General features: G+C 34.1%; 1 protein-coding gene across 5 annotated transcripts in view; it reads left to right on the top strand.

Annotated features, from left to right (window-relative positions):
• Positions 1–18,325, top strand: part of rad50 (DNA repair protein rad50) — a 664,851-nt gene that overhangs the window by 352,096 nt on the left and 294,430 nt on the right. For all 5 annotated transcript variants that reach the window (XR_016548684.1, XR_016548685.1, XM_090396855.1 and 2 more), the window contains exon 23: positions 14,723–14,836. Coding sequence is in view for 3 of the 5 variants with exons in the window: in XM_090396855.1 (XP_090252981.1) it covers positions 14,723–14,836 (114 nt within the window). In the remaining 2 variants the exon portion in view is untranslated. The remainder of the gene's footprint in view (positions 1–14,722; positions 14,837–18,325) is intronic.

Here is an 18,325-nt window from a genome sequence, read left to right as displayed (position 1 = left end):
ATCAGCAGACCATCAGCCCAACGGCCAAGAACACCTACTTAGCCTGCAGAGGGCACCATTGGGACTTTTAGGAGAACAATAGCTTCATCTCTTCATGCTCAGTTACTGTGTTGTAGTGCCTAAACACATCTTCTAAAGGTTGAGTTGCCATCTTCTAAAGGAAGATGGCAATGTGATGTTGCCGAAATATCAGAAATATTAATTAAAGTATAATTTAATTTGTATTCTTAATTACGTTGTTCAATTCCTTAAGTGTTTTAATAATGCATAACCAACGTATTAGCCTATCTACGAGAATCACCATCATAGAACATGTTTGTGGTACCCCAAAGGCTAACATTTTTTGTGTCGTAAGCAAGAGGAAAGTATATGGACCCATCTTTTTTTCCAGAGTCTGCCGTTACTGGTGGTGTGTATCTGGACATGCTACAAAAGTAACTAATACCAAAATTAGATGACAATGACCACGACAGATGTTACATTTCCAGAAAGACGGATCACCTCCTCATTACCTGAGAGACGTAAGGTCATATTTCGATGCCCATTTTCCAGACAGATGGATTTGTAGAGGGGCATGTAGCAAGGCCACCACGTTTCCCTAACCTTACACCATTAGATATTTTCTTGTGGAGCTTTGCGATAGATCAAGTGTTTGTATCACCATTACCAGCCAATTTGGATGAGCTGTGTTCCAGAATTACTGCCGCCATTGCTGAATTTACGGCAGATATGCTCTGCCACGTGTGGCAGGAAATTGATTACAGACAGGAAGTCTGCACAATTACTGGAGGCAGTCATATCGAACTTTAATTGTCTTCATTGAAACTTCAACTTTTACGCTACATTTGCATGATAATAAAAATTATTCATCTCTGAAAAGTTCTCGGCTTAACAGTGAAAAAACTAATTTATAATTTCAAAATTATTTTTATTTTTCAACATATTCTCCCTTAAGACTAATACATTTATTCCAGCGATGCTCCAGCGTCATTATTCTGTCCCTACAGTTGTTCTCAGTAAGATCTGCAAAATACCCCTCTACAGCTGCAATCACCTCTTGATTCAAAGAAAAACGCTGACCAGCGAGGAAGAGTTTTAGTTTTCGGAAGACATAGAAGTCAGAGGGAGTCAAATCTGGGGAATAGGGTGGATGTCCAACAATTCATAGTGCAGATCCCTTAATTTTCCCATTGCCAAAACACTTTTGTGGGCAGGTGAAAGATGATTTTTTTCTTCTGCAAACCGGGTCTTTTCCCTCAAATTTTTTGTCTTGTCTGGTTAAAAGATCAGAATAATATTCCCTGATTATTGTTTACCCTTTTCAAGATAATTAATAAACAAAACGCCTTCAGCATCCCAAAACACTGATGTCATGACTTTTCCTGCTGATGAGACCGACTTTGTCTTCTTTGGCACTGAACAACTGGCTTCTGTTCACTGTTTTGACTGCTGTTTGGATTCTGGTGTGTAATGATAAATCCAAGTCTCATCCATAGTAATAAATCGATGCACAAAATCAATTTTATTCTTGTTAAAATGCTCCAAGCACTATTCAGAGATTTTCATTTGAGTGCGTTTTTGATCTGTTGTAAGCAAGCGTGCCACCTATCTTGTGCAAAGCTTTTTCATATGCAATTCTTCATGCAAAATATATCCTACACGTTCTTTTGAAATGTCTATGGTCTCAGCAATTTCATGCACTTTGACTCAGCAGTCATACAATACCATATCATGCACTTGATCAATGATTTCTTGTGTTGTTATACTTTTTGGACTTCTTTCACATGGATCATCTTCAAGGCTGGTTCAGCCACGTTTAAACTCGGTAGCCTATTTCTTAATTGTCGAAAATGAAGGAGAAGAGTGCCAATAAACTTTTATGAACTTTGAATTTTATTTCTCTTGCCATTAAACCTTCTTTTACAAAGAAATTTTATAACCGCATGATACTCAATTTTATCCATTTCAAGGGATACAGACCACTTTTGCTTCAGACAGCTGTATAAAACATTCTACTTGATAGAATGACTTGTAATTTCACATGGATGCTTATGATAGCTGTACCAACTTAGAAAAAAAAATCTCTTGCCGATAGTGTTGCTATCTATGGTCAAGGCCGAGAACGTTTCAGACCACCATCGTATTTACTTTCTGTTCTCATTGAAAGTTGTATACCTCCTTTTGAAACACCCTGTATTTCTTTATTCAGTAACAGTGAACTTCAAAACTGGTGAGAAATAAATGACTCATGTCTTGGACCAGCTATCACTGACTCATCTGCTAAAACTGGTTTGAGTATTGCTTGCTTAGAGAAATTCCATAATTTATTATGGAATTTCTATGAGGAAGAAGTAGTGTAGAAATATTGAACCTAAGAGCTCTTGTCTATGAACTACAAATATCATTTACAGATTATTATTATTATTATTACGTGATACCAAGGAGTCCAAGGAAGCATCACAGGAGGGCACTCTACTACACACACTCACTGTCTTCCCCTACTATTTAATTTTCTTACTATACACAACTACCATCTACCACAGAAAATACCAACAGTATTTTCTGTCTGTAAATTGTGAGTGTAAATTGTGAGTTAGCTAATCTTTGAGATCAGCGGACTCACCTTCAGTTGAAAAAGCTCATGTAAAGATTCCTCTGGTCACGACAAGAATTGAACTTGGCCTTTTTCACTCAAAGAGTGCAACATACCATCATTCTTCCAATTGCACTATGGAGGTGCTTAAGGATATTTGCAAAGGTACTCTGAGGAAGGTCATGCTGAACCTCTGTGAGTGAAGAATGAATATTTTCTACTGAAGAAACTAGTATTAAAGATGGAGACAATGATTGCAAAGCTTTTTTTGTAGCACTTGAATGAAACTCAGTGGAACTTCTTGGTTGAATGCTGTTTCTAATGAACTATTTGAATTAGTTATTGGAATTCTCTGGTGAGGAAACCAATTCCTCAGTCTCCAGTTGATAGCAATAAATAGGTTCGAAATTAAATAGGTATGAAAAATTAAGTAATTTACACTTTGTTTTATTTTTGTGGCATTTGTTGAGATACATTAATTTATATAACTAACAAACTATTCTTTTTATATTTTAATACCACAATTAGTTTTATCCTATCCTTGAAGACTTCACCTGATGCAGATAAACAAAGAAGACAATGATGTTCAGAGAAAGATAAACATAGAAAAACATTAGAATTCAAAACTGTCGTTGCTCTAAGAAAGTACTGTTTCTAAAACTCTTCTAGACTTGTTGGCATTGTTGAGTTTATATGAAGTCTTTTTTGTGATAGCTTTTTTCATAGTTGAATAAGTCTGATTGTGACTGAAGTGTACATTCAAGTAGCTAGGTTTGAATATTGTTCCAGTGGATTCTAGGATCTTTTGCATCATGATCTCAAAAGGCATCCCACTTTATTATGTACCTCTTTATTATCATAATTTAATGCAGCGATGCCTCGGCTAATGAGCGACCCTGTTAACGAATTTTTCGGCTAACGAAGATTTTTTCGCTGTTTTTTTTTCGGACTTGGCTAACGAATGTTTTAGTGGATGCACGCGCTAATATAAAGCAGCAAACATGAATGGTGGGCCATTCCTGGAGCTTATCTTTTCCATCTGTATGTGTGTGTGACAAAGAAATGTCATCAGAGGAGGAGGACAGCAATAAAAAAGGGAAGAATGTCGACAGGTGACATTAAAAAAATGTTGCACTACTGGGAAGAGTTTGTCTTTGGCTACTAAGTGGCATCCCAACAAAGCTGAAATGAACAGACTTTGTGCCTTGGTTGAAGACAAGTGTCTGAATCACTTTAAAAACATTCTGAAAAAAAGAGAAGTTCAGTCAACTTTGGACAGATTTTTGACTTCTCCTTTAGCAAAGAGACAGAGTCCAGCTACTGAAGAAGAGGAGACTTACGTTGAATAAACTTTGAAAATTTGGAAGAAGAATAGTAAAAACGTTGTGTACTTATTTTCAGTTTAATAAAGTGTATATAATAGTGTAAAGATTGTCAGTTTTTTCATTCTACTTTGCATTTTCCTTCATCTAATTGGGTAGCTGTTCATCTCAACCTTTGGTGAGTTTTTTCCCTTTTATAGTGTGCTTTTTACTATTTTATAAAGCTTATCTTTAAATAGTAGGCAGCATCCAGAACGAATTAAACGATTTTCTATAGAAACCTATGGGAAATCACGTTTCAGCTAACAAATGTGATTCCGGAATGAATTATCTCATTAGCCAAGGTATCTCTGTTTTCCAACTGAGCCACCAAATGACCTGCATGTGATTTCTCTGACATTCTCCTGTATATACTATTCTATGGATTTTTTTATTTGTCCATAATATTGCACATTGCAATTACATCAAAGGTGGTAAAAACCTGCATACTTCAGACTGCTGTGTTTTGATTTCACTGGCTTGTTTTTAAAGTATTATTATTATCATCTGAGACTTCTAGGAAGTCAAGGACTCATTGAGGGAGGCCATAACTTGCTCGTCCCTACCGTCATACTATCTCTTAAATTCATTTACGTTAAATGTACTCACCAGTTCAACAGGCAAATTGTTCCATTCACTCTCTGCTCTGTGAGAAAAATCTATCTCTTAACTTTCGTGGATGCTTCCTTGCCCACTTTCCATATAACAAAAAATTTCATCAGTCCTATAACATCCATTATGATGTTGATCATATCACCATCCTCTTTCTTCTGTCTGCCAGCATCTGTGGCCCACATACTCTGTCTTTCATATTAATCTATATCCCATTATCCCTATATGATCTTTGTAACTCTTCTTTGCACCTTTTCACCAGTTGCTTTATCCCTTCTGAACCCAGGAGGCCAAATCTGTGCATAGTAGTCCACGTGTGGCCACATCAAAGCCCTGTAGAGAGGCAGAATGACTTCTATATCCTTACATGTCAATGTTTATTTCTTCATCACAATTATCCTCAGAATTGTATTTGCAATTTTGGCTGTTTTCCAATTTGTCTAATACCCACATTTTTAATTCTTCCTCAAGTTTTGGCCAGCTTACAATTCCTTACAGAGATTATGTTTAGTCTCTTTTAAGTCCTGTTTTTCTCGAAGTTCATATATTTTTTTTTGGTTGATAGAATTTCAAAGAACTCTATGCCTAATCAATAGCATGAGAAGCAAGGCCAGATTTGTTGGATATCTGCATAATAGACTTGTGTTCCTTGAGCGTTATCAGAAAGAAAGCAAGGCATTATTAGTAAATCAAATACGTGAAATGAAGAAACATTTCTATTTATATAATACTCAACTTCTGGAACTTGAAAGTACTTTAAAAAATATTCTCATCAAGACCATTTCGAGTTAATTTCTTGTATTTCACTATCCTTGGCCAGACAAACACATTTCATTTATATATGTAGATTAATTCATAAGTTTGAAATACTAGAAGGAAGAGACAGCCATGATATTCAACCAGTAACCGAGTTCAACTTTAACAGCTGGGTTATAAATTTAACCACTTGATCACTAACAAATGATGAACTAAATGTTCATCATTTGAACTAATGAACTAAAAGTCTGGATTTTGCCTTATCTCCTTGACATATACCTTACTTACAAATAATGGTAAATGTGGAAAAAGGTATCAGTAAATAAATTATGTTTTGAGATTGCCCAAATTTTATACAAAGCAAAACCATCTCCTTTAAAATATACTCTTCTCAGAAGTACAAGTTCTTTGCTCCCTACACCACAACACCGATATTATGATCACAAAAGCTGACAAAGATAATACACTGTTGTCATAAATACCACCAAGTATAATCATAAAATTAATGTCTTATTAAGAGATAGGTCAACCTACCATGTTATCAGCAGCTATCCAACAAAAAAAGTCAAATCAATCAATAAATAAATTAGAAATATATACATGTTTACACAAGAATAATGTTTAATTTGCCAAATATTTCGGTCTGAATATTACAGACCATCTTCAGTGGCTACATAGGAATAGTTTTAAAAAACAAGGTGGAATATGAACAATTGATCATTCACACATAGAATGAGCCGTGTGATGTCATATCGCTTAGTATTAGAAGAATAAACATTTTTAAAGTCATAATTACAGATATTAATTCAGAAATTCATATAATAATCTTAAATAACATTAGATTAATATAGGAAATTTACTCTGATTAAACTTTCCCAAATTTTTGATATACAGTCATTACGATTCAAGTTAGGACATTGAAGTAAGGCCTCCACGCTTTCTTTAAATAAACGTTCAAATTTGTAGCGACATCTGTGTATGAGGAGAATCTTGGACCAAAGGATGCTGTGGCTTGTTTCTAATCCATGCTGAGCTAATCCAGATTTCTTAGGTTTGTTGTGTTGAATTGATGCTCTTGAATTCTTTTTTCCTATAGAACGTCCAGTTTGTCCAAAGTAGGAAAGATTACAATTACAAGGAACTTGATACACACCAGATAGAGACAATGTTGAGCGTTTATCTTTAGATGAAGGAAAATGGGTGGATAATTTGTTAATAGGTGTATAAGTAACTGTTAAATCATATTTCTTCAGAATTCTTGAAATTGGTTCTGAAATCCTGGAAATGTAAGGAATTGGAACTCGACGTATTGAATCTTTGCTGTTCTGTTGGATTGTAAGAATCGAAAAGATGTTGTGTACTCTTTTCGGAGAAGTCATTTAGTTTCATGTGATGTTTGATAGTCAAAAGTTCTTTCTGTAATAAATGAGAAGTTGAAGAGTTAGTTTTGGCTCGTCGGATTAAACATTTTATAATTCCTGTTTTTTGACAAGGATGATGAGCAGATTCTTTGAGAATATAACGACCTGTGAAAGTTGGTTTTCTGTAAACTGTTGTTGTAAGAATACCTGAAGGTGAACGGATGAGAAGGACGTCTAAAAATGATAACTTGTTATCTTTTTCAATCTCCATGGTAAACTTTTTACGTGGCTGTAAGGAATTGATACTGCTTAAAAAGGAAGGTAAGGAGTCTTTGTTGTGAGGCCATACAGCAAAGATGTCGTCTATATATCTAACGCAAAAGGGTGGTTGAGGGAATATAGATGAGAACAGGACTTCTTCTTCTAGATGTTCTAAATAAAAGTTGGCCAGAGCAGGAGAGAGTGGACTTCCCATGGCTGTTCCTTCCACTTGGTTGTAAAATTTGTTTTGATATAAGAAATATCCAGAGTGCATTACGAAATCAAATAACTTTATAATATGTTGTTTTAAGGATACTTGCGACATAAATCTTTATGTCAAGAAAGATATTTATGTTAAATAAATATCTTTCTTGTGATTACGTGATTATATCATTAACTTTATAATAGCTTGTGGGAAGATGTCAGTAAGTAATTCTAAAGTCTCTTTGAGAGGTACATTCATATATAAGATTCTATATCAAAGATAACCATAAGATCTGTAGGTTGTAAAGTGATGTTTTTCAATTTATCTAAGAAATCAGAAGAGTTTTTCAAAAAAGAGCGTCAGTTGCGAATGTGTGATTTCAATAATTTAGATAGATATTTGGCTATGCGATAAGTAGGAGAATCGATACAATCCACTATAGGGCGAAGAGGAATATCTGTCTTGTGTATTTTAGGTAGACCATAAAACCTGGGATAAAGTTTACCATGGAGATTGAAAAAGACATGTTATCATTTTTAGATGTCCTTCTCATCCGTTCACCTTCAGGTATTCTTACAACAACAGTTTACAGAAAACCAACTTTCACAGGTCGTTATATTCTCAAAGAATCTGCTCATCATCCTTGTCAAAAAAACAGGAATCATAAAATGTTTAATCCAACGAGCCAAAACTAACTCTTCAAGTTCTCATTTATTACAAAAAGAACTTTCGGCTATCAAACATCACATGAAACTAAATGACTTCTCCGAAAAGAGTACACAACATCTTTTCGATGCTTACAATCCAACACAGAACAGCAAAGATTCAATATGTCGAGTTCCAATTCCTTACATTTCCGGATTTCAGAACCAATTTCAAGAATTCTGAAGAAATATGATTTAACAGCCACTTATACACCTATTAACAAATTATCCACCCATTTTCCTTCATCTAAAGATAAACACTCAACCTTGTCTCTACCTAGTGTGTATCAAGTTCCTTGTAATTGTAATCTTTCCTACTTTGGACAAACTGGACGTTCTATAGAAAAAAGAATTCAAGAGCATCAATTCAACACAACAAACCTGAGAAATCTGGATTAGCTCAGCATGGATTAGAAACAAGCCACAACATCCTTTGGTCCAAGACTCTCCTCCTACACAGATGTCGCTAAAAATTTGAACGTTTATTTAAAGAAAGTGTGGAGGCCTTACTTCAACATCCTAACTTGAATCGTAATGACTATATCTATATCAAAAATTTTGGGAAAGTTTAATCAGGATAACACATTGATTTTTTTTTTTTTTTGTAAATTTCCTATATTAGTCTAATGTTATTTAAGATTATTATATGAATTTCTGAATTAATATCTTTAATTATGACTTTGAAACTGTTTACGCTTCTAATACTAAGCGATATGACATCACGCGGCTCGTTCTATTTGTAAATGATCAATTGTTCATATTCCACCTTGTTTTTTAAACCTATTCCTATGTAGCCACTGAAGATGGTCTGTAATATTCAGACCGAAATATTTGGCAAATTAAACATTATTCTTGTGTAAACATATATATATATTTCTAATCATTATGTCACAAGTATCATTAAAAAAATGAATAAATAAATTATTAGACAATGTACAATCGTGGGATACCACTACTGTTGAGAGGTTATGAATTCATCATGCTTGCCTGCCTCATCTCTATGGTTTTCCTAAAATACATAAGGATGGCAACCTACTATTGGCCAATAGTGGTCCATATTGGTTCTCCTACTTACTACCTTGCAAAACAGTCTTGAGTTTAAACAGAAAATAAAAGATCTACATCTGTCTAATAATATTATGGTTTCTTTTGATGTAGTCTCCCTATTCACTAACATACCACTACAAGAGACTTCAATTTTTACAATCTGATTTCCCAGAGAACATTGTTAACCTATTTAAATTCACCATCAATGCAATCTATTTTGCATGGCATATACCTTACTTGCAAATCGGTTGATCAAACAAATAGAAAGAACAGCAATGGGCAGTCATATCTCATCAGCCTTAGCTGATTACTTTATGGAGCATCTAGAAAAAGAACTCTTTGACACTATTTCCTCAGCATCATATATGGTTATGTTTTGTTGATTTTATTCATTTAGCATCTTCTCTTCTTGAGTATTCTGCAATTGAGAAGGCTCTTCTCTTAGTAGCAAAAACTTTCCTTCCACTCTCTTCTGTTCTGAGCCTTCTCTTTCAAGGTTGTGTACCTATCTCCATTCAGTATGTCATCTAGCATTGGTTTCATTACTCTTCCTCTGGATCTTTTTCCATTTTCCATCTAGTTTTCCTTTGATGGCATCTCTGATGATTCCATTCCCTGAATATGTCTGATCCAGTTTCCTTTTCTTCTTTTTATCCTCCTTAACAGACTTCTTTCTTCTTCTGCTCTTTTTAAGACCTCTTCATTAATTATTTTATCTGTCCATTTGATTTTTTACATCCCTCTCCAAATCCACATCTCAAAGCTTTCCAAAATATTAATTTCTTCTTTCTTCAATGTCCAAGTCTCAACTGCATAGAAGATAACACTCCACACATAACATTTTATTAGTCTTTTCTTTAGGTTTCTATCCATTTTACTTCTGAATAAATTCCATTTTCTATTAAAGGCATCTCTTCCCATCTCCATTCTTGCTTTTATGTCACTTTTACATCTTCCATCACTGCTTATCACACTTTCTAGATATTTAAATGTCTTTACTTGATTCAATTTTTCCCCATATGTTCTGATATCCATATTTGCCTCTTTTCTTGCTATTTTCATTACCTTTGTTTTTCTTATGTTAATTTTCATTCCATAATTGATATAGGATTCCGGTAATCTGTTCAACAGATGTTGTAGTCCTGTTTCAGTATTTGATAATAAATCCTTGTCATCTGCATATGTTATTGCAAATATCTGTCTACCTCCAATTTTTATTCCTTCTTCCGAATTCTCCACTGCTTCTTTTAACATTGCTTCGGAATACACATTAAACAAAATTGGTGACAGAGAACAGCCTTGTCCTACTCCTCGTCCAATGATACCTGGTTCTGTTGTACCATTATAACTCTCACCATGGCAGTTTGTCCCATATGTAGTGAAATAATTAGCCTTCTGTCTTTCCAATATATACCAATATTTTCCATTATATCCCATCTTATCCCATTTTACAAAGTCAAAAGCTTTTTCAAAATCTATATAACAGATATTAATTTTTTTATTCACTTCCAGACTTCTTTCACTTACTATTCTTAACAGTCCAATCACATCTCTACACACACACACACACACACACACACACACATATAAAGTTCAACATAAAAACCTGTTTCTCTACTCTTCCTAACCTAAGATCGATTTTAAGCAAATACAAACAAGCTCATAACCACCTACCATTCCCAGGAGTGTACAAAATCACGTGTGACTGCGGGAAGTAATACTATGGCCAAACTGAAAAATCCATCCTCCTTCGTCTAGAAGAACATCAGAGAGACATTGCCTACAAAAGAACTAGAGCAAGTGCTCTGTCAAGCCATGTACTGTTTTCAGTAAACATAAATGATGAAGGCCGTCAACATGAGATAAACTGGACAACAACCTCAAACCTTCATATATGCCATGATGAGGTGGAGCGACGCATAGTCGAGTCTAAGGAAATTGTTATGGATCCTCATCACATAAATAATAACCTCCGCTATAATCTACCGGACTCTTTCAGCTCTGCTATCCGATATTAGCACATGCGTGAAATCGGACGCATGCAGCTACTTAACAATAGAACTTCAACATGGACTGTAGCTACAGTTCAAAGCTAACTGATTTTATAATAGTTGTTTTATAGTGATACGATATTTCTTATAATGTTTACTTGCTTTCTATGTTTCCACACCTGAAGAAGTCGGACAATCCGATGAAACATGTTGCGTTTTGAATAAATTTAATTGTTATTCTAGTCTCGGTTATAGTCAGTATATATAAATGTGAATATGTGAATATATATATATATATATATATATATATATCCTTATCCTTCCTGAAACCAAACTGATCTTCTCCAAGAAATTCTTCCACCTTAGATGCAATTCTTCATGTTAAGATTCTCATAAGTATATTTGATGCATGTGAAATGGGACTTATTGTTCTAAAATCCTTGCAGTTCACTGCATTACTTTTCTTTGGTATAGGTATAAATATTAAGGTCATATAATCTTTTGGTAATTCTCCCTTGTTATAAATTAAATTTATTATTTTGGTTATTTCTTCAGTTCCTTTCTTCTGAAGTTGTTTCAGGAATTCTGCAGGTATTTCATCTATTCCTCCTGCCTTTCCACATTTTAGTTCTTTAATGGCCATTTCTACTTCTGTCTTCAAAATCTCTGGGCCTCAATCATCTTCATATATCTTCTAATGGCAACTCATTTCGTCTATTTTCTTTGTCATGTAGATCTTCAATGTATTCCTTCCATCTCATTAGGATTTTATCTTCTTCAGTTATGATTTCTCCATTCTTATTTTCTATGCCTCTAGCTCGAATTCCATTTCTCTTGTGATTTATGTTTCTTGCTTTTTCATACAAAAGATTATACCTTTCCACTCTCTCATAATTTTCTATTTCTTCACATTGTTTTTTATGCCAATTTTCTCTACTTCTTTCTGCTTCCCTTCTCAATTTGTCATTCAGGATTCTATATTGTTTTGCATATGGAGGGAAAATACAAGAAATTATTGAGCAAAGCTATATCAGACTGACAGTTCAGTTAACCAGTTGATGTTACTGTCTGGGATTAAATGCAAGTTCCTGAGGCCTCTAGGAAAGGTGTATATGGGGCAGTCATTAATGATATGATGCATAGTCTGCACAGTATCACAGATGTAATAAGCGAGCACAGTGGCCTTGTCCAGTCTTAAATCTGTTTAGCTGACTCCAGAGGTGTTGAGGTAGATTGAATCCTGGCAGCAGTTTGATAGTTGGATTTGTGATCAGGTATTTGTTTGTAGTTAATTCCAGAGTCCACTCAACCAGTCTTGTAGAATTACCAGATAGTGGGAACCACTATCTGGTAATTCTACAAGGTATAAAAGGAAGATCAGGAAGCAAGGCAATGCACTGGCAGTGAAGAGATATCTTGATGAATAGGAAGATATATTTGCAGTCTGGTTCCACACTTAGCCAGAATTACTTCAGTTCCTAGAGAAAATAAACTCCTTGTACTTCCATAACAAGTTCACATTAAACATGAATCCAATAACCAACTATCCTTTTTAGATACCTTAATCATTCATTATCCCACAGGTCATGTTGAATTTTCAATTTATCAGAAGTCAACCTTTGCTGGCAGATACAATCACTTGCCCTCCCACCATCATTCACAGAAAATGTATTATCAAGAAGTATTATGATCATATGAGATCTATGTGTATATAGAGCTCATACAATCTGATCTTCTGATTCCCTTTTGTTAGATGAACTGAATAAAATTAAAAGCCATCTGATATGTGATGGATACAACTAAGCTACAATTCAAAAATATTGATAATTATCATCCTTAGACCAGCCTACAATCTGAATGGCAAAAGAATTTCATATCCTACCTTAAAGTAACCTCAGAACGAATAGCAAGGATTCTTCACACCTTGAAACCGGCTCAGAAACTGTCTTCCTTCCTAACATTCCCATTTTGAACAGACTGCCTTGATTAGAATTGGAGAACATCGACTATATTGCATGTTTGGAATTTGACAAGTTGGGCCTTGCTTCTTGCGCTATTGACACTAGTCACAAAGTTCTTTAGAACCAAACAAAACTTCTTCATTCCAGCAAGTTTAAATTTGGTTGTCTTTTCCTTGAAATGTGAAATGCTATGAAATCATTCAATCCTGAACCAATCAGACTGCATGCCAATATCCAAGTTTTGGAAGGTTATCACTATTTAATTGTTCATAAGTTTTTTAATTAATAATTATTTTTATCTATGCAGCTTTCTACAAGTGTTCCTTTGAACTCTTAATAGTAATATCATATACTTCAGCTGTGATTGAGACATGAGATAATTTAGCATGTTTATGACTCTTTATTTTGATTCATGTTTTGAAGGTAATTAACAGTCTGTCTCCTTCATGATGTCCATGTAACATAGGATGAAATTGGAATTTTTTTTATAAATTTCTACATAATTGGAATTTTTTTTATAAATTTCTACATAATTTTTGTTACATGTATAATCCATGAAAGTTATCTTAATATGTCCCTGATAAAACAGCTGAGGTGGACATTTCAGGTACTATACCTCAAAGTTGCTTTCATACCTATGACAGAAATCTTCATGATGCTTAGGTCACCCAAACAACCTCATTTGTCATTTAAGAGGGTAGGTGTTTATAAAATATTCTCTGCCTATGGCATTTGGTACATCACACAAATGGGATACAAAGGAGAAATTCACATGAAATAGCATGTTCAAATATAGAGAAAAATAGAGCTCATAAATTAGGCCTGGCTTTTCATACTGCTAAAGAAAATCATCAATAATTTGGGAACTGCTAAGAATGCTGTATGTTGAATTTAACAGATGTATTCACAAGTTTAAAGATACTCTTGAGATGACACAATATCCAACAATATGAAAAAATCAGTCTCTGCTCAGCCTACATAAGACTAAAGATATACAACTAGGTTATGGTTGACATTACATTGCACAGATTAGTAATGAAGCATGTGCATTACATCTCAGCACAATATGCATTGTCCATTTAATGACAGTTCTATTAGTGTTAGTTTATGTATTAAAAATCATTCTGTTTCTTTATATGTTTTAAAATTAAAAATATCTTTATTCTAACAAAATTTGCTTTAGTTCATAAGAAATTAGTAGAATAATTAAAAACAATTTTTATTTCACAGTTATTATTGTGGTTAAACTAGAATTATTGCAGTGAATAATGCAAACCATGTAAGCTGAATGTCAAGAAACAAAACAGTTTCACTCTTGTGAACATTTACTGTAATTATATCTTTATTTCAGTCATATATATGGTTAAAAGACAGCCTTCATGATGAAATTATTTTTCAAGCATTTTATGTTATGTCTAACCTATAGATCAAGCCTCCTTAGCTCAGTCAGTATAGACAAAGTCCTCTGGTCGGAAAGACCTGGGTTAGATTCCTGTCAGTGGTGTGAGGAACTTTTATCTGGTCTTTTGACAAAAGGTGAGTTAGCTGGTCTCATATGGAGGTAGGAGTTTTTTTCATCCAGAAATTCAGGTTTTTTAATCTGCATACAAGCAAATTGGTCAAGAGAACACACAATTTATAGACAAAATATACTGTTGGTAGTGTGCAGTAGATTGTTTTGTTGATGGTAGTAGTAGTGTCGTATGGTTGGAGGAAGGGAAATTGTTGAATTGTAGTGGAGTAGTGTGCCCTCCCACAATGAGTCTCTGTACCCCTTGGAGGTGACACGTAATAATAATTTGCCTGATGCTGACAATATATATGATAGCTCTACAATAAATCAACATATTATACTTCTTCTTCATTCCAGTTAAAAATAAAACTCAAAGCAATTCCAGATCAAGTGAAGAGCAAAGAAAAAAACATATCTGATGTCCAGAAGAAGCTGAATTGTATGCTAGAGTTAAAACCTATAAAAGAACAAGTAAGTTATTTGCTATTCATCATGAATATTTTTCAAGATGTATGGGATGTGATAATACCATATAATTAAATTTGTACTATATAATAATTATTTGTATTATTTAGTTTGCATTATTACTAGCCACCTATCAACAATTTTCATCTAAAGATCATTATATTGTTTCTGTAATTTATACTTATATACTTAAGTTGCTTACTCACAATCATTCTTTCCTCCTCCCCTACTGCTATGATCAAGTCAGACACAAATGCTTAAGCCCACATCACTTGTCATCCTAACTCTTTTTTTTTTTTTTTTTTGTTTATCACTCTCATTCACCTTCCACTTCCAACATCCATCCTTCTCACACACCGTCTCCTAGTCTGCTTTTACTTCCCCCACCATTTCCCTGTCTGTCTTACACTCATGTTCTCTTATTATTCTTACTTATGCTACTCACTTCCTCATTCCTTTAATCTTTCCTATCTTACTCTTCTGCATCACTTGCTCAGATCTATTCTCCATGGTCATTAATATTCCTTTCAGCAACACTTTCTCCAGATGACGTGCACCAAAACCGTTTAAAGGCAGTCTGTTACTCTTACAGTGTTTCATTCATCCCTCAAACTTCTTGTACATATTCACAAATTGCACTACTTTCTGCTTACATTTCTCCTAACGTATCATGCATGATCTTTGATCACCATCTCAACTCATCAGTGTCATTCTTGGGAGCTATATAAACTACCTTTCTTACCACACTTATCTTTTACTCTCCTCAGCAACTTCCTGATATTCATTCTCCCATTCTCTATGTTTCCAAATTAAATTCCTTAGAATGCAGCTGAATTTATTGAACTGTTGTGAGATGACTTTCTCAAGCAGTGTGTGTGTGTGTGTGTGTGAGTGATAGAAGAAACTCAGGGTCAAAAAAAGTGTTAGACCTGATTATTCAGTGGGGTTTTCATTTATAGACGTAACTGTTTAGCCTCTTGTTGGTGTCAGTAATCATGCTTTAGTGACCTATACAGTGGCTAAATATATGGATGTTTCATTCAGTAAAGGTTACATCATGAACTACAAAAGCATGTATGACCAGCTGAGGATAATGCTGGTTTGGTCCCATGGTATCAGTTGCTGCATGGGAAGCATTAAAAATAAAATACTTATATGATGCAATATCAGAGTGTGTCCAAGAAGTTTGAGAATAAATAGAATGAGAGTAAAATGGAATATTGTTAAGCTATGCTATTAAGCTAGAGATTGTCAAGTAAAAGATTATGGAACAAATACCTTGCTCATAAGGTGATGTCTGTTATGAAAATAATAAGTCACAAGTCAGAAGACTTACAAATATTGTATAGAAAGCTAAGGCTGAGTATGAGAAGAAACTGACACTGCATGTAAAGGACAAGCTAAAATAATTGTCATTATGCTGCAGTAAATGAAAGAATGATTGACAGAATAACCCTACCGAATGTGGATGATATACCAGCAAGTAGATGTAGAAGAAATCATTTAGCTAACGTGCATCAACTTTGCTAAGAGTTATCAACGTGAAGTTAGTTATATGGAACCCAGTGCTACTTCTACACTGATTAAAAATAGCATACATAATAAAAGTAGAAGCAAGATTTAATTTTGTTTCTATCTTTAAATCTTTAATCTTATTATTTTAATGGCTAATATAGCCTACTTTCGTTTAGGAGTGCCCCTTTTTATATTACAATGTCATTGGCTCTTTACTAAAATCTTAGGGCATTACTGAAGTGTTATAAAACTAATATAGGGAGAAAATTCAGACATACCTGATTTGGATGTTATTGCTGTCTCCTTATCCCAGCACATTCATCTGCTGTTAATCTGTTAAAGGAATGGGTTTTGGGGAAAGTGGGGATAAACAGCAAACAACATCCAAAAAAAGGTATGTCTGAATTTTCTTCCTATGTTATTCTTCATATATTAGTTTTATAACACTTCTGTAATGCCCTAAGATTTGAGTAAAGAGCCAATGACATTGTAATATAAAAAAGGGGATACTCCTAAACAAAAGTAGGCTATATTAGCCATTAAAATAATAGTTTATTTTAGAGGAGTAACATGGGAATTTTCCCAGAAATAATACCTATCTTTAATCTTGTTTCTTTTGTTTTATTATATTCCATTTCATGTCCATCTTCATATCACAGTTTGAAGAATGATGGGACATTGCTCTCTTCATTTAAAAAAAAGATTTCAGTTCCATTCTTATGACAAATAGAATATGGACTTTTCAATTGCAAACAAACAGCAGTAGTAGTAGTTGTAGTAGAAATATTATGTTCGCCAATCTCATACTGAGGTAGAAAGTTTTTCTCCCAGAAACTTACAAATATTGTATAGAAAGCTAAGTTCATTCAACATACATGCAAATTGGTCAGAGAACACACACAATTAACAGATAAAAATACTGTTAATGGGTAGTAAATGGCATATGTAGCTGGTGCATAGTGGTGCAGTATGTAGTAGCTATATTCGGGCTGTCTTGTATAAATTGTGTCATGTTATAATAATAATAATAATTTATAGCTAATTGTTTTTTTTTATTTTACCGTCTTTAGTATATGATCCTTCTTTTGCCCTTTCAGATTTCTGTACACTTTTTAATTGTAATGACCTTTGGAAGAGATGCCTTATTCAGTGATCTTTGTATAAAGCATTTATCTCTTCTGTAGTGAGAGATCATCCAGAAATATTAATAGCAGGTTTTATCAGGATCTCTAACAGGTGCCCACAATTGTCTCTAAACTGTCATGGCCACCCTCCTGGATTGTATGTTCTCCCCAAAATCCATAATGCAGATGTTCCATTATAACCTCTCATCAACCGCATAGGTTGTTTACCTTGTTACAAAGCCACAAAGCATCTCTCTCTAATGTACTAAAATCTTCACAGCTAAATCCATTATCAAAAACATCCTCCATTTGAAAGAAAATACCTTGTAGTATCATCTTAATCCGGTGACCTCTTAATCAGTCTTAATATGTTTCTCTTCATGAATGTTCCATAAGATCAAATATGAGTGTTACTCTGAAAAGACGTTCCTGCATATACAGGGGGTCCTCGAGTTACGTCGGAGATCCATTCCTTTTGACCGATGTAAGGCAATTTTCGATGTAAGTCGGAATTACCATAGCCTAAGTTACTTACCTAACCTAAAACACCCTAAAGTCATACGTATATATCAAGAAACAGAACTAGGCCATAGGAAAATGAAAGGGAGAACATAATTACTGTATAGTACAGAAAAATGACAAAAATGAAACTGGAATAAAAAAACAAACAAAAAAATGAGAACAATCCCCAAAATGACAAATGAAACTGTACTTTCACATGTTCAAGGATGTGAACTTTATCCTTGATAATAGTCCTGACTGTGGTATGACTTAAGTTCAACGCGCTGCCGATGTTCATTGGCATTTCTTCCTTTTTTTGCCCTTTCAATAATGTCTAATTTCACTTCTAATGTAA

The sequence above is a fragment of the Typopeltis vanoorti genome, chromosome 8 (genome assembly GCF_054136105.1).
Source record: "Typopeltis vanoorti isolate ZY-2024b chromosome 8, IOZ_Tvanoo_1.0, whole genome shotgun sequence".
NCBI lineage: Eukaryota > Metazoa > Arthropoda > Arachnida > Uropygi > Thelyphonidae > Typopeltis > Typopeltis vanoorti.
This window is presented reverse-complemented; position numbering and strand designations above follow the sequence as displayed.